This window comes from Euprymna scolopes, chromosome 23, assembly GCF_053919585.1.
Source record: "Euprymna scolopes isolate OS-2025 chromosome 23, ASM5391958v1, whole genome shotgun sequence".
Lineage (NCBI taxonomy): Eukaryota > Metazoa > Mollusca > Cephalopoda > Sepiida > Sepiolidae > Euprymna > Euprymna scolopes.
The window spans coordinates 115162794-115183976 of NC_136504.1; the positions used below are offsets into that span (position 1 = coordinate 115162794).

The 21183-nt window shown below is 32.4% G+C and overlaps 1 protein-coding gene across 1 annotated transcript in view; it reads left to right on the forward strand.

Moving 5' to 3' along the window:
• The window catches only part of LOC145246144 (uncharacterized), a 33353-nt gene that overhangs the window by 8610 nt on the left and 3560 nt on the right, over positions 1-21183 (forward strand). The window contains exons 2-5 of the mRNA XM_080107993.1: positions 10885-11048; positions 16539-16896; positions 20029-20090; positions 21009-21128. Coding sequence (XP_079964119.1) covers positions 10885-11048; positions 16539-16896; positions 20029-20090; positions 21009-21128 — 704 coding nt within the window. The remainder of the gene's footprint in view (positions 1-10884; positions 11049-16538; positions 16897-20028; positions 20091-21008; positions 21129-21183) is intronic.

Genomic DNA, 21183 nt, shown 5'->3' on the forward strand with positions numbered 1-21183 from the left:
AGAATAAAGTAGTTTTTCTATTATTTTGGGGAAGACGGTAAGGGGGGAAAAAAACTGTGCGAAAACGACGTCCTCCATTTTTGAAATGAACAAGAAATACTTTGTTGTTAACTTCGAATCCTCAACAAAAACATCGAACTGATTCGTTAACAAAATTGGCGCTGATAATTTATAAACAATTTTCTCCAGATTTGTTTATGTCTTTTTTTTTTTATTATTTTCTTAAATATAGTTTGTATTTTTTATGAGAAGTAAAAAGACGCCTCGGATAATTTACAATAAACGCACGCGTGGTTTTCCTATGTACACGATGGTAGAATTGTTAGACATTTAAATCAGTTCTGGTTTAAATCTTTCAAAATAAATAAAATGCACCTTTTTCACACCTAACAAAAATAGATAAACGAAAACGGTTTTTTCTTTAAATATTGTAGACATCAATAATTATTTTTAATTATTGTTATACGTGTCAATCTTTTGCTTGTAAAAATTTAGTTCTAAAAATATTGCGTTTTTTTTTGTTTTTTTTTTACTTATGTCGAACACAAAAAATATTTATTTCTTTTAAACTTCTTATTACAAATTATTTCTGTAATTATGCAGGATATAGCAGGCAGGACTATATTTTTTTCTTTAGATATTATTTTTCAAGTTTTACGGTATCTTGCTTATTAAATTGTTAGGTGAAAGTATATAAGTTATAAAACACCCTCCTCATGTTAAGAATGGGTTTCTAAATAACGATATTATAGACCTTTAAAATCCCATAAATATCGAACGTCAACAAAAAAAAAAAAAAAATGGATACTTCCCTCAGATCCGTTAATTACGGAACTTTAAAAGCTTATGACTTTTCTTAAATTTGTGTGTTTTTTTTCAACACAAATAGGTCACAAATGAGTATGCAAAAATAAAAATAAAAATAAAAGATAAAATTTAACTAAATTACCAACTTTAAAATATTTTATCTTGGTAATCATGATGATTACCGAAATAACATTTAAAAAATACTAAGTTGCATCGGACACATGAAATGCCGAAATGAAAAATCACACGAAAAAATATAGTCGCCGTCTTCATGAACAAATAAATCCAATAGATAATTGTCCAATAAAAGGACCCTCAATCGTGTTCTGCAAAGTTAAAAACAAAACATTCTACTTCCACAAAACAACCAAACCAAATACCGTGAACAAATATTTTCAAATATAAACAACTTGAAGAATATAACTGTTTGTTCCCCCCCCCCAAAAAAAAATAAATAAATTACTGGATTCAGCATCAAATAAACTGAAAAAGGGTTGATATGCTGTAAAACTGCATGCTGGTATGTATCCCAGGCCCACTATGTCTCTTTAAATCAGGGGTACCCATTACGTCAATTGCAGGAATTTTGTAGGTAGATCGCATTGTATTGAAAAAAAAAAACTTGCAGAGCTGGAGACACAAGAGCAGTCATGCGTGCATGCTGGATAAAACAAATTGGCAATTGTCCGTCAGTTTGACACACGTTTTAAAGACTTTGCGGGTTTGTTTTACTGTACACATAGATTCGAAAAAGTTGTCACAAAACAAATATAGAACAAATAAATGTTTATCAAAGGTAAGTTTGGGAAAAGGAGTTATAAATAAAAAATAGTCAAAATACTGTTAAAAACCTGCCGAATATATGTCAGCCTAAGTCATGGTAACATATATTGAGCGAGTTATAACTCCTTTTCCCAAACAACCGCCTCAAAGAGAGAGTCGGCTGCCATTTAAAATTTTCCAATACATCGGTAAACACTGTTTTTCGAGCTGAATAAACATGTTACATTGAATAAAAACACAAAAAATATATCTAGTTTGGTAGAAAAGTAACTTATCTTGCCTTTGATAACATTTATTTGTTATATATTTGTTTTGTGACAACTTTTTCGAATCTATGTGTACAGTAAAACAAACTCGACTTTGCTTTAGTCAAGCTAATTGCTACATTTATGTGCTGCCCTTTCTAAAAAGATGCTGAGGTTGTTACACTCTCATCGAAAATTGCAACCTGAACTCTTTCTAGAGTAACGGATGAGATTGTGACACTATAAGCCAACATTTAACTGATGCAGAGCTCATGGACAATTATAGAACTTATTCACAGAGGACCACAGCAACAGTAAATGTGCTACCTTCTTGATTGCATTATTTGGGTTTCACTTATTTAGATGAGTCAGCCTTTTTCCACATGAAGATCATTAAGTCCAAATATCGCTCCACCATGACTGATGAGCATCTATAAGTCTGCTTGAGGCTGGATATTAGCAGCTACTGGTCAGACTATGCATTCCATCTAATGCAAGTCATCAGAGCAAGGTAATGACAAAAAAAATGTACAGAGCTGTATAGGTTGATACAATAATGCAAAGTACACCTGCATATACTGTACATATAAAAATAATTTACAATATATTTATAAATAATGTGTATTGCATTCTTAGTAGGTAGTAGATCATTTAGATTTAGTCATGTCATAAGTAACTTTCATGCTGGGAATGTGTGTTCTCCCCTACTTTAAATATTAGCAGCTACTGGTCGGACTATGCATTCTGTCTAATGCAAGTCTTTAGCAATGTATGTATAAATTGTGCAGCGTTTTGTCATGATATTCATTAGGGATGTATATACAGTCTTTAGCAATGTATGTATAAATTGTGCAGCGTTTTGTCATCATATTCATTAGGGGTGTGTATACAGACACCAATGTGTGTCTTTAAATACATGCGAAATCTCATTGTGTGTGTGGGTGGGGGGAGTGCAAACATGTGTAGGTGTTTTACCTGAAGGACACTTCACAGGACATAGATATGCAGTTTAATAAAACATGACCATTCAGTAAAACGGACTATCAACTTCGGTTTGAACACGTGATCGCTGACAGCAATAAACTCAATCGTATGGGGGCGCACAAAGGGGACATACCTTGCATTTCTGGTTTCTTTGCTCCTTATCACTAGTTCACCTTATCTTGTGAATGCTGAAATAGAAACACTTCCAACTCTGATGCAATAACACCAAGACAACTTTATTCCAGTTCTAAGTGTCTTTTCTTTCTTTTTTTTTTTATGCATGTTAGGTTAAATCGAACTGCTCGATAATCTCTTTTGTGACTAAATTGGATCTGTTTGCTTCAGTTCCCAGAACCGACTCTAGAGTCTAATGCCCATCGGTCCTGGATATGACCTTAAACTATATCCAGTGGTGAGGAGCTTGCAGGCTTTGGGAAGTGTGGAGCCACCCTTTAATTGCCATTGCTCCCAGGACCACTCTGATTCGGAGTGGTAGTACCTGTTAGGGTCCCAACTATGGGTTAAATAGAATCCTACTTGAAAACAACAAATATATTCTATTAAAAAAATTTTCTTCAAAACTTTTGGATTCAGCATTAAATAATCTGAACAAGGTTGATATGCCATAAAACAACCAACCATCAGTGCCCATCTCATTCCACTTCCTGATCGGACTGACAACTCTCCAATTTTCGTTGCTATATAAAAAATCTCTTCCTTTATTCTACAACTTCAACCTTACTCCGACCGATCATTAACCTATATTGCTGTTACGTTTTCAAAAAAAGTCAACTTTTTGCTTTTGTAACTAATTTTGTTATTGTAAATATTTTTTATCATTTGTTCCAACTATTTAACTTTATTTAATCTTTCATATTACTAGCATGGGTGCCCGGTGTTGCCCGGGTATTTGGATGTGTATGTTGAGCAAAAAAAAAGCGGTCAATTTTTTAAAAATTTGACCCCTATCATGACCCCTTAAAATTTATTGTTTTGGGCTCAAATCAAGTTATTAAGTTAGATCCATGTCCAAGGAATCTATATCTAAAATTTCAAGTGTTTAGACCAAAAATTGTCGGAGGTGTTTGGTAGAGTTCTCAAAGGTCAAATCGTTGAACTTTGACCCCTTAATCGCCAAATTTCTAGCCGAAAACCAATCACATAGATTTTCCCAAATCTCAGTACCCTATATATTAAATTTCGAGTTTGTAGACTTAAAATTGACAGAGTTATTGTATAGGGAAATGTACACACACACACAGATACACAGACAGACAGATACAGACACGTTCACTTTTACATATATATGTATGTATATATATATATATATATATATATATATATATATATATACTAGCATGAGTGCCCGGTATTGCCAGGGTATTTGGAGATGTATGTTGAGCAAAAAAAAAAAAAAAAGGTGGTAAATTTTTTTTAACTTTGACCCCTATTATGACCCCTTAAAATTTATTGTTTTGGGCTCAAATTAAGTTATTAAGTTAGATCCATGTCCAATGAACCTATATCTAAAAGTGTTTAGACCAAAAATTGTCGGAGGAGTTTGGTAGAGTTCTCAAAGGTCAAATCGTTGAACTTTGACCCCTTAATCGCCAAATTTCTGGCTGAAAATCTATCACATCGATTTTCCCAAATCTCAGTACCCTGTATATCAAATTTCGAGTCTGTAGACTTAAAATTGACAGTTATTGCATTGGGAAATGTACACATGCAGATACACAGACAGACACTTTCACTTTTATAGATATATAGATTTCATTCCACCCCCCCCCTTTTGTATCTATCTGGCCAAGCTATGCAAATTGCATAGCTAAACTAGCTAACGTACCTGATTTTTCCCATCACAGAATCCAAATCTATTACAACCAAATCAAACTTCATGAAGAAATATTTGAAGATATAAAGAACTTGAAGAATAAAACCCTTTTTCCAAAATTATTCTATTCAGAATTAAATAACCCAAAAATGGTTGATATGCCGTAAACAAAAACAACCAATAAAAATAATTTTAATCAGAAAATTACAATTCTTCCTTTCTTGATTTCTTTGAAAAGATTGCAACTTTCGATTTTTTCATTTCTGTCTTTCACCTGGATGATGAAATTTGATATAATTTAAGTGTTTTTAATGTTGGTCCTTTTGTAATTTTTAAATATTTTTATTTTTATTCATTAAAATAAAACAGATTTTTGGAGGCAATCCCTCATTTCATTCTAGATTCTTTAGGTGACTGAAATAGGAATTTGACTCGAAATAAAAACTTATATTTTTTTTTTTTTTTTTTTATAAAATTTTTTAAATTTCTTTTATCGTAATTTTTTTATCATTGTAATTTTTTGTCCCATGATTTGAATTTTAGTAATTACTATATTAGGACACAAGGTTTTATGTTGTGGAAAATGTAATTTAAAAAAAAAAAAAAAAAAATGTTCAATAAAATTTATGCAAAATTGAAACATAAAAAACGACACTTGAGTTTTGATTGGCAAACATGAAATCAATCTATAAAAATACAACTGATTATGTTATGCAGCAGTGGTGCATACAAAAAATGATTTTTACTATTAAACATTAATTAAAGAAGCTAGAAATCAAGTTTTGCCCATTTGAGGTCTCAGAATTGCACAGCAGTAAACATGCTAGCAAGTTTGAATGTTTGCCCCCCCCAAAAAAGAAATTATTCATCATGATGACATTAAAATTAATCTGTTAAAAGTCTATTATGCTGCCAGAAAATTGGATATAGGATCAATACAATTGGTGCCCTTATCTATAAATATAAAAGCGAAAATGTATGTATGTGTGTTCGCTTTTTCTGTATGTCTAGAAAAGGCTTTTTTCAGAGAAGCGGTCGGTCGCTTCACAACTTTTTAAAACTTTTTATATCACATATAAATTGTAATATCTCACAGTTAACAACGAAGCTCCCCTGTCTATTTAATTTGCTCGATTTCGGGAAGATAAATATTCAACATTTGTCGCTCACCACATGTGGGTTAGTCTTTTTCCTATAACATCTTGGGAAAATAAAAATTCTGCAGTCAAACTTGACCTCATTAACTCATTAAAACGGGCACCTGCCAAATCCAAGTAATTAAATAAATTCAAACGTGTTTCCATTAGCATCTCGCGGTGCGTCAGTGGTTAACGCTGCACGTTTTTTTTCTTTTTTTTTTCACACTTTAATTTACAACTTTGCCTCAAGGGTTCGGGTTCAATCCTTATACTTACTTTTTTTTTTTTTAATCCCTCCTCCCCACAGAGTTTCCACGCACACCTCCAAACACCCGGCTAACACTGGGTACCCCTCGCTAGTGTAAAATAAAATGAAAGAAAAACAGGTTTTGTTTGATAAGGAAAAAAAGCACTCTTTGTTGATCCAACTGCTAACCCTAAGCCCTAGGTAGTAATACGCCAACCTGGATTTAGTGATTGCGTTAATAAAGTGTAATTATGATTTTTATTAATAATTGCATGGGTAGCTTTGGGGGTCACCCAGTGTATCAACTTTTCTTTTTCATTAAACTTCAGATTGTAAATATGTGGTTCATAAAATATCTAAGAGCTGCCGAGAATTATTTTTGTGACCAACACATTCCTCAAATTTTAATAAATTCATCCATAATTTTTAATTTTATATTATTATCACTAGCAGGACCTGTGGATATTCCACAGCAGCGTCTTTCATATGTAATATATTGCTGTTGAGCATTCTGTGGACGTTCAGCATGAATGGAGACCCTGCAATATTATTGTAGTGCTTTGTTTAAACTGTAGAAGTATTTATCGAAGTAATTTGGTTAATGTAGTGTCAGAATATATCTGGTTATTACGGTTTATCTCCAGTAGCCTTATAAGAGTCTGTGACATGCATTGAACGGAAACCCCACAATGTTATACTTCTATTAATATTACTAACAATTTGTAAATGTGATAAATTCTTTCAGTTAAAGTATCTGTTGGAAGATGTTTCATCAGGGACGCCAAATCACCATCTAGAAAATAGTGGAAGTAATGCAAGAATTTTGTTTTGAAATATGCCGGAATGCCAGCAGAGGTATAGGAAATGAAGTGTATCTGCAGAACAATGGGGAGGAGGTAGACAAAGGAAAGCTGAGGTGCAGTTGTAAAAAAGGTGTGGCAATGGTAACCAAAGGACTGAACAATAGATGTAGGCGTATTTGGAGTTTGTTGGGGGGGGGGAGGTACTTCGGAGAATGGCTATGAGTTTATGACAGTAGGAATGGTTTACAGGCAGTCTTGAGTTCACAACAGTTAGGGACAGAGTTAAGGAGTTGCAACTTTGATGCATTGGAAAACAGATCATGGTGCAGTATTATTATTATAAACCATCTGTATTTTTACCTAGGGATTAGGTCAGCAGAGCTTTGGGAGATCAAGATGAGCTGACATCAACTAACAGACTCTGCCTTAACAAAATGTAGATGTGAATTTTAGTGTGTAGAAGGTTGATGGTATCCCACACACACCCAGAATGCAACTAATATATACAGAAAATATCAGTTTGTGTTTTGTTTTGTTTTATTTTATTTTTTATACTTGTAAAACTTTTTCACATGTATCTTGTCAAACTCTGGAATCTGCATGAAATTTTTGAACAAAACTCTTTATTTACTCCACAAGGATAGAATATTCTTGTTTTGTCAGCCATGACTAAGTAGAAGTCTTAAGTAATTTGCAATTGTATTCTTTGTATCACCTGCACTGAGGATTGAATCTTCAACCTCGAAAAGTGCAAATTAAAACTGAAATTTTACCTCGTATTTAATTTGTTACACTACAGATTCCAAGTTTGACAGAAAGATTCACAAATTTGACAAGATATGCCTGAAGGTGTGAGGTTACATCAGCCAAATGTTGTGCGAAGAACACTCGAGATGAGAACAGTAGTCAAAATAATCCAAATTATCAATCCTCATCTCAAAAATTCAGAAATATTTTTTATTTTTTGTGTTCATAATTTGATGCACATCATTCTGTACCAAAATGAGGAGTTCACTGGAAATAAATCTGATTCTTGGAAAGTTTGTTAGAAATAAATCTGACTCTTGGAAAGTTTGTTGGAAATAAATCTGACTCTTGGAAAGTTTGTTGGAAATAAATCTGACTCTTGGAAAGTTTGTTAGAAATAAATCTGACTCTTGGAAAGTTTGTTAGAAATAAATCTGACTCTTGGAAAGTTTGTTAGAAATAAATCTGATTCTTGGAAAGTTTGTTAGAAATAAATCTGACTCTTGGAAAGTTTGTTGGAAATAAATCTGACTCTTGGAAAGTTTGTTAGAAATAAATCTGATTCTTGGAAAGTTTGTTGGAAATAAATCTGACTCTTGGAAAGTTTGTTAGAAATAAATCTGACTCTTGGAAAGTTTGTTGGAAATAAATCTGATTCTTGGAAAGTTTGTTAGAAATAAATCTGATTCTTGGAAAGTTTGTTAGAAATAAATCTGACTCTTGGAAAGTTTGTTGGAAATAAATCTGACTCTTGGAAAGTTTGTTGGAAATAAATCTGACTCTTGGAAAGTTTGTTGGAAATAAATCTGACTCTTGGAAAGTTTGTTGGAAATAAATCTGACTCTTGGAAAGTTTGTTGGAAATAAATCTGACTCTTGGAAAGTTTGTTGGAAATAAATCTGACTCTTGGAAAGTTTGTTGGAAATAAATCTGACTCTTGGAAAGTTTGTTGGAAATAAATCTGACTCTTGGAAAGTTTGTTGGAAATAAATCTGACTCTTGGAAAGTTTGTTGGAAATAAATCTGACTCTTGGAAAGTTTGTTGGAAATAAATCTGACTCTTGGAAAGTTTGTTAGAAATAAATCTGACTCTTGGAAAGTTTGTTAGAAATAAATCTGACTCTTGGAAAGTTTGTTAGAAATAAATGTGACTCTTGGAAAGTTTGTTGGGCAAAAAATTTGACTATTTAGTTGATTATCAAAAACTAATTTCTCACTACTACAAACATTGTAGTTTTCTGATTTCTCAAGAATGGACAGATGGATTAAAAATAAAACAGACTTTCAACTCAATCAGCTTTATAGAATAAGTTAAGATAACAAAGAGATAAAAAATTCACAATGAAATTTTATTATGCTATTTTTTCATAAGGAAATACAATATTTAGAGATAAGGAAACCGGTCATGGCATTTCGAAGCCAAATGCTTCTCATCAGAAGAGGGGAGTAAAGACACAGGGAAGAAATTTTTTAAAAGATAATATCGCCTTTATGGAAAATAATCAAAGGAAAAACAGGAAAAAGCTATAAAGGGCTATAGTAGCATGGGTTGCTTCTTATTGATTTAGGTTCTTTATTTATTTATTTTTTTTTTTTTTTTTTTAAGATTGTAATTCCGGATTGATCCTGAACTAATCCAATTGCCAAATTCCATTTGATTCAGGAACTGAATCACTTTTGGATTACAATCTGATTGTTATCCTATGTAATCCACAGTAGTCTCCCACAAATACGGATTTTTCATTTATCCTGTGTGACGTCACAACCAAAACGAAAACAGCTGTCCAGATAGGATTTACAGGAATCCGATTAACCAAAATATGTTGAAGTAGAAGCATTGCAGTACAGTACAAAATATGATATATCCCCCAAAATAAAAGCAAAAACAAAAACTGCTAAATTGTGCAACTGGTGAAACCAAACAGGAAAACCATATAAAAAAAAAAAATAATAAATTTATCCGACTTAAGGAGTCGGAGTTGGACAAAAAATTCTGACTCCTAATACTCTTAGAAATCCGACTCCAGCTAAAACCTCCAACTCCGACTCTGCGACCTTGGTTGCCGAATCGTGTGGCCGAACCAATGAAAGTATCTGGCAACAAGAGATTTTTGGAAGTGGATTTCTATTGTACATAAAGTAGCCAATTTGTAATTCACTTTTGTTTTTAGGATTATTTTTACCTGTGATAAACGCATCCGTAATTTTTACCTGTGATAAACCCATCCGTAATTTTTACCTGTGATAAACCCGTCCGTAATTTTTACCTGTGATAAACCCGTCCGTAATTTTTACCTGTGATAAACCCGTCCGTAATTTTTACTTGCAATAAACTCCTCCATATTTTTACCTGGTGATAAACCCGTCTGTATTTTTACCTCTTGATAAACCCATCCATATTTTTTACCTGTGATAAACCCATCCGTATTTTTTACCTGTGATAAACCCATCCGTATTTTTTACCTGTGATAAACCAGTCTGTATTTTTTACCTGTGATAAACCAGTCTGTATTTTTTACCTGTGATAAACCAGTCTGTATTTTTTACCTGTGATAAACCAGTCTGTATTTTTTACCTGTGATAAACCAGTCTGTATTTTTTACCTGTGATAAACCAGTCTGTATTTTTTACCTGTGATAAACCAGTCTGTATTTTTTACCTGTGATAAACCAGTCTGTATTTTTTACCTGTGATAAACCAATCCATGTGTTTTTTACCTGTGATAAACCAATCCATGTTTTTTACCTGTGATAAACCAATCCATGTTTTTTACCTGTGATAAACCAATCCATGTGTTTTTTACCTGTGATAAACCAATCCATGTGTTTTTTACCTGTGATAAACCAATCCATGTGTTTTTTACCTGTGATAAACCAATCCATGTGTTTTTTACCTGTGATAAACCAATCCATGTGTTTTTTACCTGTGATAAACCAATCCATGTGTTTTTTACCTGTGATAAACCAATCCATGTGTTTTTTACCTGTGATAAACCAATCCATGTGTTTTTTACCTGTGATAAACCAATCCATGTGTTTTTTACCTGTGATAAACCAATCCATGTGTTTTTTACCTGTGATAAACCAATCCATGTGTTTTTTACCTGTGATAAACCAATCCATGTGTTTTTTACCTGATAAACCAATCCATGTGTTTTTTACCTGTGATAAACCAATCCATGTGTTTTTTACCTGTGATAAACCCATCCATGTGTTTTTTACCTGTGATAAACCCATCCATGTGTTAAGTAAACTATGTAGAATTGACTAAAACTTCTATTGTTATTTGTCAACAGCCATGGCTGAGGGCGAGACTTATACAGTGTATGATTCTGAAACGCAGCAACCGTTGACTGTGACGGTAAATGCAGAAGATGGTCACAACAACATTCAGTATATCACGGCTGATGGGACCGCTGTCACTGGACTCACTCAGGCACAAGCAGCAGAAATTGTTCAGGTAAGTTCATACTCTCTATCTCTATCTCTCCTCTTTTAAAATTTAATACTTTGTTCAGAAATTTAAGACTCAACATCTACATAGATCTTGTAAAAGAAACCGGTTTTGTATTTTCTATTTATTTTCCTGGTCAGTACTTTCTTTCTATTAGATACTCAATTTGTATGCAATCAGATTTGGCTGCCAAGGACAACTGCAAAAGCAAAAATAAATATGTGAAAAATGAGATTAAAAAAAAAAAAAAAAGATCCTGACCTCAAAATAGAAAACTGTTCAAACAAGACCACGTTTTTAAATTGCTCTGAAAGCATCCTGTCCTTTTCAAAAGCTGCACCAATCATAAATGAGGAAAGGAAATAATTGAAATTAAATAATAAAAAAAGGTGTTAGTCCATAAACTCTCCCCTCCTCAAGAAATATTAAAATAAAATAAGAAAAATAAAATAAGAAAAATCTTTATGATGTACATGCACGGCAGGAAAATATTGTACACCAAAAATTATGTAAATTGATCAGGTAGTTTTATTTGTATAAAGAGAATCATTTTAAAGCAAATTTGAGTTTTTACAATGCCCCTCCTCCTCCCCATGTTAAGAATGGCTTTCTAAAATCTCGCAAAAGTTTGAATTATTTAAAATTATCTCTTTTGTCTGGCAAAATGGTGTCAAGAGATTGTCAGTCCTCATTTAGTCATAAAATTTAATTTTCTTTTTAAAATAAAACTGCGATTAATTTTACATGATTTTTGGTGTACGATATGTTCTTTCGGTCATGTCTTTACACTCTTTATTTTTGATGTTTTTATTTTTTTCAACAAAAAAATATCATCCTCAGAAGCATTATTCCTGATATTCATAAACGACCTTCCTGATAATATTGTGTCCGAGATGGGTATATTTGCTGATGATACAACACTTTATAACATGCACGAAGAAAGAACTGATGTATGTAAATGGCAGAATCATTATGGAATGGGGCACCAAATGGATGGTAACATTTAATGATAGTAATACTAAGTTGCTCTCCTTTAACTAGCAATACACATGAAAAAATTGAAATAGCTTGAAATATTTCAATATTGGTATGCATAGAAAGAGCTTGATGAGCTAAGAAAGAATCTTTTTAAATTTTTAAAATCTGATTAAAATTAAGGAAGTTATGGCTATTTTTGTGCCTCACACGTTTGGATATTTTTCCCTCTTTAAGACCATATGCGTTTCGTCACATTTTTTACACTACTTTTTCAGTAAAAATGTCATATCTTTGTTAAAACACAAGACTAAGAAATGAAATTTACCATATAAGTGTATTTTTGTACAAGGAATCAGAATATGCAACTGAAAATCTCCCAAAGTTTATGGTTTCCAAATAATCTGCAGTAAATGTGCATAAATATGCAGCAATTCCTTAAAAATGCCATGTATCCATAAACAGAAAAGAAGTTGGAGAACTCAAAGTTGAATTGTAATGTGCTTTATGTACAAAAAACTTAAATCTAAACATAAGACCATTTAAAAATGAATATATTGCAATATTTCTTTGGTATTATTGTAGATTAACACCTTCTGTTTAACCCCACTCAACTCCTTCTGACCACCCCTCCAAAATGTGATTCTACCTTTTTAGGAAATTATGTATAAAATGCCATGAAAAACTTTAATGAAAGATAAACAAATTATTTTAGAATTGAATGTAAAATAATTTCCTATTACAGGTCATTCTAGCATTTTAGGGCAGTTAACTGTTTTTTTTCTATGGGAAAATATGCATGCTTTTTTTTTTTTTTTTTTTTTTTTTTTTTTTTTTTTAAGATGATTATGTGTAGTTTTAAGAGGGTTTCTATGCAATGAGAATATGGGGAGGGTTGCCATTCGGACTTTGAATTAATTGTAGGGCTAAGGAAAATTATGTGTGAACATACTGAAAACTTGACAGAGACAAAGCTAACAAAAACAATATTAGAGGGGGGAGCGGTTAGTTTCACAAAAATTTAATGTAAAATAATTCATCATTTCCTGGCCATTCTAGCATTTTAGGACAGTTAACCAATTTATTTTTATGTGTATTTTTCTTTAAGGAAGGGTCTATTTTTTGTTTGTTTGTTTTAGATGCTTGTATGTGGCTTACAGAGGTATTTTGTTGGGGGGGGGCTTGCCACTCGAACTTAGTGTTATTGTTAGGGTTAAAGAGTGTTTAGGAGGAGACTTGCCACACATAATTTGTATTAGAGGTGAAGTTAAGAGAGTTTTTTTTCAAAGAGAGCGTTCAAAAATTTGTTGATTTCTATTTTCGAGGTTGAAGGTGTTAATTCCATAGGCCGTTTATACTACGCTGGAGCAGGTTGTAAAAATATCTTTCGCTTAATAAGTAGAAAAAAAAAATAACGAAATAAAAAGCTTCCTAATTGTAGTTTGATGTGTTTTCTAACTGCTTTTAAAATTTCAAGAATATTGATATAGATTTTGAGGGTTTGTATTACTATACACATAGATTCGAAAAAGTTGTCAAAAAAACAAATATATAACAAATAAATGTTATCAAAAGCAAGTTACTTTTCTACCTAACTGGATAATTTTTTAGTGTTTTTATTTAATGTAACATGTTTATTCAGCTTGAAAACAGTGTTTACCGATGTTTTGGAAAATTTAAAATGGCGCCCGGCCGCCCGACTCTCTTGAAACGGTAAGTTTGGGGAAAAGAGTTAAAAATAAAAAAGTAGACAAAATACTGCTAGAAACTCGCTCAATATATGTTACCGTGACGTAGGCTGACATATATTCGGTGAGTTTTTAACAGTATTTTGTATAGTTTTTTTTATTTTTAACTCCTTTTCTCAAACTTACCATGTCAAAGAGAGTCGGGCCGGGCGCCATTTTTAATTTTCCAATACATCGGTAAACACTATGTTTTTCGAGCTGAATAAACATGTTACATTGAATAAAAACACAAAAAATATATCCAGTTTGGTAGAAAAGTAACTTATCTTGCCTTTGATAACATTTATTTGTTATATATTTGTTTTTTGACAACTTTTTCGAATCTATGTATAAACGAGATTTTGATACTTATTTTGATTTTGAAAAAAAAACATTTGTGGCTGTTCGCAGTAAAACATTGTTTTAATTCGTTGTTCAAAACTAATTTAAAGAATAAAAGTGCATGCAAGCTATATATCTACAAAAGTTTTTGTTTTTTTAACCATGTTTTTAAATTTGACGAGAAATGTGAGAAATTGCAACAGATTCATAATGCCGAATTGGTTGGGATTGTTGTTATTATACATTCTGAAAACCGAATAGTTCTAAACTAATGTTATTCTGATAACAAAATAGCTCTCATTAAACATATAAGAACATTTATATTCATATTTTCATGTTTTTCTTAATTCGTTCTTGAATAAAAATTAAAGAACGCGTGTTGTTTACACTGTGCTGTGCTATGGCTGATTCTACAGGCTGGAGCTGCTGCTGCTGCTGCTGCTTCTAGTAATACTAACTTCATTTGACCAAATTCGAGAAATAGAAATAATTTTTTTTTCGGGTAGGTCCTTTTAAATTATCAATTATCGCAGTCCTACTCAACATAAAATAATACTTTTAATTGATAAAGATAGTAAAAAGATTGATTTACTTACTACTGGGTGTCCGAAGAATTTTTTTTTCAAAATGTTCAGTACTCGTCATATTAAAGTCTTATTTTTAACACGACAAAAAAAGAAATGGTCAAAAATATTTCGGACACTTGACAGTATTAAAATTAACACCTCTTCTAATTAGTTCCCAAATTTCATGATGAAATTCTTCATACAATCACGGTACGGACCTTTAGAAAACAGGGGGGGTCATTACAAAACCTTACCAAAAACGCCATTTTATGACTTTCACATTTTTATCACTTTATTTGCTTAAAACTCTTAAAATATATAATGTACATTCATATTCATTAATTCATTTGAAAGTATATTCATTTCCGAACAAAACAGTAGTAATTTGAAGACTTGAAGTGCTTTGGTTTAAAAAATATGGCTATTTTAGTAGAACTACCTTGAAATCTGTGATTATCCAAAGCGTTTTTTCGTCCGTGTGTATTACTACTTTAACAATTACTAGACACCTCTCCAACCACTGATATACATGGCAAATAACACCCTACCTGATAATTCTTTCTTCAAACACCTCAACCTAACATTTGTCGGCAATATGAACTGGAACAAATACATAGAGGACATTGCAAAGGTTGTTGCAAAGAAGGTGGTTTTCCTCTATCAAGCTAAAAGACTACTTACACTTTAAGAGTATCCTGTAACTCTACAAGACCACCATTCGCTCGTTCATGGAGTATTGTTGCCACATCTGGGCTGGTGCATCTACCATTAACCTCTCCCTCTTGGATAGGTTCAAAAAAGAATTTTCAATCTAATATTTCCCACTTTGTCAGCCAAGCTCCAACCCCTGTCTCATCACTGCAGTGTTGCATCTCTGTGTCTGTTTTGCTCTGATTTTGGTTTAGTCCGAGGACATTGTGTAATTTAAATTATTTTGAATTTGAAAAAACATTTGGCACTACATGAAAATCTAGAATTCTAAAAGGCTTCCACAAAATAGGAATGAAAAGAAATATGGCAGAGTACAACATAAAAATAACAGATTTTTTATTTATGAGAGAGAAACCTATGTTTTCAGTGGCGTCCATGCATCCGTTAGTCTGCACTATTGCCAGATAACTGTCCATTAGTTTTTCCTGAAATTTTGCCACAAATTATATTTCATTTAAATAGATGTGCACAATAAAAGAATTTTTTTACAAAAATTCCCATTGCGCCCCCAGGGGCTTAAAAGAGGTCAAAAACGCCCCAAAATGGCCAAAAATGACACCTATAACTTTTTATCCATCCATTAGATTTTTTTGAAATTTTTTTTTATCAGTTACCTAACTCTAACCCTAACCCAACATACACATTCATAAACAAATCATACTGATGATGGACTTAGTCATTTCTTTTTTTGTATGGTGCAGAACTCAAATTTACATATGTTAAGGCCTAAAACTGCACCACTTGTTCATTTTCACCAGGAATTGAATCCCCTCGGGACTTTTGGGGCTAAATGGGGGCGGGGGGGTGCAATGCTGAACTTTGTCCTTTTGTTTTTATGCCTCGTTCACTGTGCATTCATGGGGGACCATGCATGCTTCACTTGTTTTCTTTTCTTTTTTTTTACCAGTGACATCATTTTGTATGCATTTGCATACGTGTGTCTGCGTTATGCTACTGTGAGAGTCCAGTATTTATTGCCATAGAACATGACACAACTACTATGCAACAATTGACTATGGATGTGGAGGGAGGAGGGGACATTGCATGCACAGTGCTTGTTGTTACTTTGAGCCCGTTAATATAAGATTTATAAAGTCAATCGTTCTAAAATTTACAAACAAAAAACGTTTGCTTTTATATTTTCATTTTTTAAAAGAATTTCCTCCTTCATTCAGGTAACAGAATCTGCGAATACCGTGTACACAAGCCTAACGAACTCATCGTTTGTGACTACACCTCCCTCTTCACAGACTTCCACAATCAACGCCAATGCAGTGCCTTTAGTAGTGCAGTCGAGCAACGGGGTTCAGGTGCAAAATGTCCAAGTGCAACCGACACTTGTCCAACAGCAGCAGCAACCACAACAACAAAGTGCCAATGTCATTCAAACGCAATCTGTGGTCCAGAACAACGTTTCAAATGCGACTGGAGCTGGCATACCTCAAATGCTTTTTCTAAATCAGGTGAACATTAATGGACAAACTTCATTTGTGTTAGTCGATGCCAACAACAAACCAGTTCAGTTGCCTCAAGGTAAGTCGCTTTTATCCCCCCTCCCCCTCTCTACACTCTCTATTATAGTCGGTCGTAATCAGCCAACGTACTGCCTAATTTCTAGTGTAGCGCTACTAGAAGCGGTGACAAGTCAAATCAGTTCCTTCACTTTTATTGTTCTTCAGTATTTCTGTTGTGAAGTGATTTTATTGAAATAAAATATAAGAAAAGAACATTTTTGAAAACAAAAATTAACAGTCTTTATGTGCACTTTTTATTGTGTAATTTTATAAAATAAATATGTTTATGAAATTATTGAAATAAGTCTTGTTTTTTTTTTCTGAAGTTTGAAAATCTATTTTTTATTTAAATTTATAAAATAAATATGTTTATGAAATTATTGAAATAAGTCTTGTTTTTTTTTTTCTGAAGTTTGAAAATCTATTTTTTATTTAAATTTATAAAATAAATATGTTTATGAAATTATTGAAATAAGTCTTGTTTTTTTTTTTCTGAAATTTGAAAGTCTATTTTTTATTTAAATTTATAAAATAAATATGTTTATGAAATTATTGAAATAAGTCTTGTTTTTTTTTCTGAAATTTGAAAGTCTATTTTTTATTTAACTTTATAAAATAAATATGTTTATGAAAATATAAAAATAAAATTATTAAAATCAAAATAACAAATGAAGTTACAGGGTGGAACGATGAAATTGTCGCCTTAGAAAAAATGACCTGATTCCATTTTTTTTTTTTTTTTTTTTTTTTTTTTTCAGGCCATCTACTAGTTGGCCAGTTATGTACAAACCCCAAGAACGATAGGAGCGTTCTCTCATGCTTGAAAGTGATACAATGTTCAATGAGTGAAATCAGAGATGCGCCACTATACAACTCCTGCTCTCTATCAGTCCAAGTTATGACAATAGGACCATTGCCAGCGCCCTCAAAATGCATCACTGGATTGCCACAAATAACCGGGACATGCTCAGGTTGATGAAAACAAAGTTTCCGGCCACGGTTATGGTCTTTGGTGTGGTTTCAAGTGAGGGCCACATCATGCCAACCCACATCTTCGAAAGTCTGCTTGAAAGTTAACACCAAAGTGTACCTGGATATGCTGAAGAGTGTGGTGATCCCTTGGTGCAATCAGATGGCCACTGGCAGGCCCTGGGTGTGGCGGCAGGACTCTGCACCGGTTCACAAATCCAAAGAGACCCAGGCTTGGCTTCAGAAACAGTGCTACGACTTTGTACAGTTCTCTCACTGACCCCACCTCTGACCTGAACCCGTTAGACTACTATGTTTGGTCATACGTCGAGAACATCACCAACATGACCTCCAACAACACCAAAGCCAACCTGATCACCACCATCCATCGAGTATTCGCTAAACTCCTGCTGGCACTTGTGCAAAAGCCATGCTCCCAATTCTGGACCCGTATCAAGACAGTGATTGAAGCCGAAGGCGGCTACATTAAATAGATGTCAGAACTACTACATAATCAAGTTACCTGAATTGATTTTTTTTTTTTTTTTTTTTTTTTCAATAAAAGTTTTAAAATAAAACTGTAGTCTTGTTTTCTTTAGGATGACAAATGTATTGTTCCACCCAGTACATATATAAGCTAGCCTTAGTTTGCCTATTTAAAACTAACTACACTGTTATAGATTTCTCTTACATATTTTAACAATTCTAAAGTTATCTTGTCAGATTTTCAAAGTCAGACCCACTTCGCAATTCGTCTGACACCGGATTCAGATTAGCCTATTCTTTTTAGTTTTTCTTTGAACTCTGTTATTGGCGTGAATATACTTTATTTTGCCTTAGTTTTCTATGAAAATACGTATTCTAAGAAAGTTGTTAATGGCTACATTTTCCCTTACTCACCAAGACATTAAAGGGAAGTTATTGTGTGCAATTATACTGAATTCTCTCCCTTAGGTTCTCTACAAATCTAATATATAAGCGGCTATATATTTGTCTGTCAGTCTGTCTACATATTTTCAAACTCTATCTTCTCCGAAACTAAAAGTCACAAAGTAATGCTAGGGATCTCAAATGATTGGATTTTTTTGGACCATTCTTTTGTGGGTGTTTAGCTGGTGTAAATTGTTTTTTAAGGGGGTCAAAAATGGGTCACAATTGAAAAAATCATTAAACATTTTGTACATTCATCTTAGTATATTTTTAATTTTTAATCGGTTTAGATGCATGTCACGTTGGTACAGAGGTAATATCACTAGCTTTGAATGCTGTAGTTTCGGTTTCGATTCTAGCTGATGGCACCAAAATTAAAAAAAAATTTTTTTTTTAACTTTTGAAATCACGACTCTATAATAATATATACAAAATTTGGACGGATTAAAATATAATAAGTATATTTTACGCCCGAGCAACGTCCCCCCCCCAGTAAATATTAATTAAATTATGCATCTTCAAGCATGTATGTATATATGCGTGTGTTCTTTGCACGTTAATTATTTGTTCTTTATTAGTAATCAATTAGTGTCAAGTATTAAAACATACTTCAAAACATTCTATTTCACAAAATAATTTGATTATGAAATTAAACCCTAACCCAATTTAATTATGTTTCCTTCCTAAGATTTAAAATCTACTCTTCTATAAAAGTCACTTTGTGTGTAAGTTCTTTCTTCATGGGTTCCGAAAGGTAATTTATATGTCTGGCAGTGTTCTTAGATAGGTTTTGTACGCAAATTCATCCGATAAGTATCGAAAATCTGATCTAAAAAATAGTCTTTCTTCTCTTATAGATGTAAAAGAATTTTTACAGGGAACTATTTTACACGAGTATAAACTTGGCTGGTGTAACGTAAAATATTCCCCTGTAAAAATTCTTTTTCATCTATAAGAGAATAAAGATTATTTTTAAGATCGTCAAGCCCAAATATCAGCTAACGTGATATTGTAAACAAACGCAGACGGAATTTGATGAAAAACATTATCGTTATTATTTAATTTTTTTGCAAATTAGTCCAACGGGCAAATTACTCCTCGTAATATATAATAATCAATAGACGATTGATTCTATAATAACACATATGCAATCTGCATAAATTTAAATATCATGTTTAAGCGCATTTTACGACCAGGCAATGCAGGGCATCCATTTAGTATTTAAATAATTTTTAATTTTTTGTTATTCCAGGGATTCAAGTGATTAATCTTCCTTCACAGCAAGTCTCGACTCAGCAGCTTCCAATGGTCAATGTAAGTAGAATTCTCTTAAGTTTAATTGTTTGATTTATATCAGCTTATAGAATAGTATAAAATAACTGAAAGCTTAATAACCTTCATTTTTTTCCCTACACTTTTGATGGCCTTGTGCCCAACTATTCAGAAATGTATAATTCATATGCTTTAATTTATGTTAAATTCCAGTCCTATTTCAGAACATTCTTCCGTTATCAAAAAACTTTATTTCTATAACATTGTCACCAGTTCCAATGTCGATCACTCGCCTCTCTATCCTCGACATGCAACATTGCCCGACCATAATGTAAGGGTCTGTTTTTACTTGCGTCCTGATGAGAGGAAAGTTAAACATAAGTTTGTGTTTTTTTTTTGTGAGGATATCCAACCCCTCACATTCCAGTGGCAATATACCTTGTTTGAGGTGAGAAAGAGTTTAAAAAAAATTAAATATAAAAATATTAAATATTTAAAAAAAAAAAAAAATATTAAATATTTTTTAAAAAATTAAATACTTAAAAAAAGTAAATATTTAAAAAGAATTAAATATTAAAAAAAAAAATGAAAATTGAAAAAGAATTATTGAAAAAGAATTAAAAATATTTACTAGACAAATGGTGATCTAATATTCAAAACTTACTAAGGTTCTACCTGTTTCTTGCAGCATAAAAACAGCTTTTTCCAAAGTCATGGATGAAATCTTTTTGCAATCAACAAAAAGAAAATTTTTAGATATATTTACTTTCTGCAGCAAAACACTGAAAAATGATTATATTCCAACTTTAAAATGTTTTAAATGAATAAGAACTTGAACAAGTTGAGTTTTTTTGTTTTTCATGTTTTCTGAAATGAAACAATATTTTTTTTAAGTTTGAAATGTTTTGTCTAGATTTGACTTTTATCAGTTTTGTTTCGTTTTCTGTTTGAATGTTGCAGTCTGCAGAGACAGGAGAAGAACCATTATACGTAAATGCCAAACAATATCATCGAATCTTGAAACGGCGCCAAGCCCGAGCTAAATTAGAAGCTCTTGGAAAAATTCCTAAAGAAAGACGAGTAAGAAAACTTGATTTAATATTCTTTCATTTTGCCCAGATTCGCCTCTCTCTCT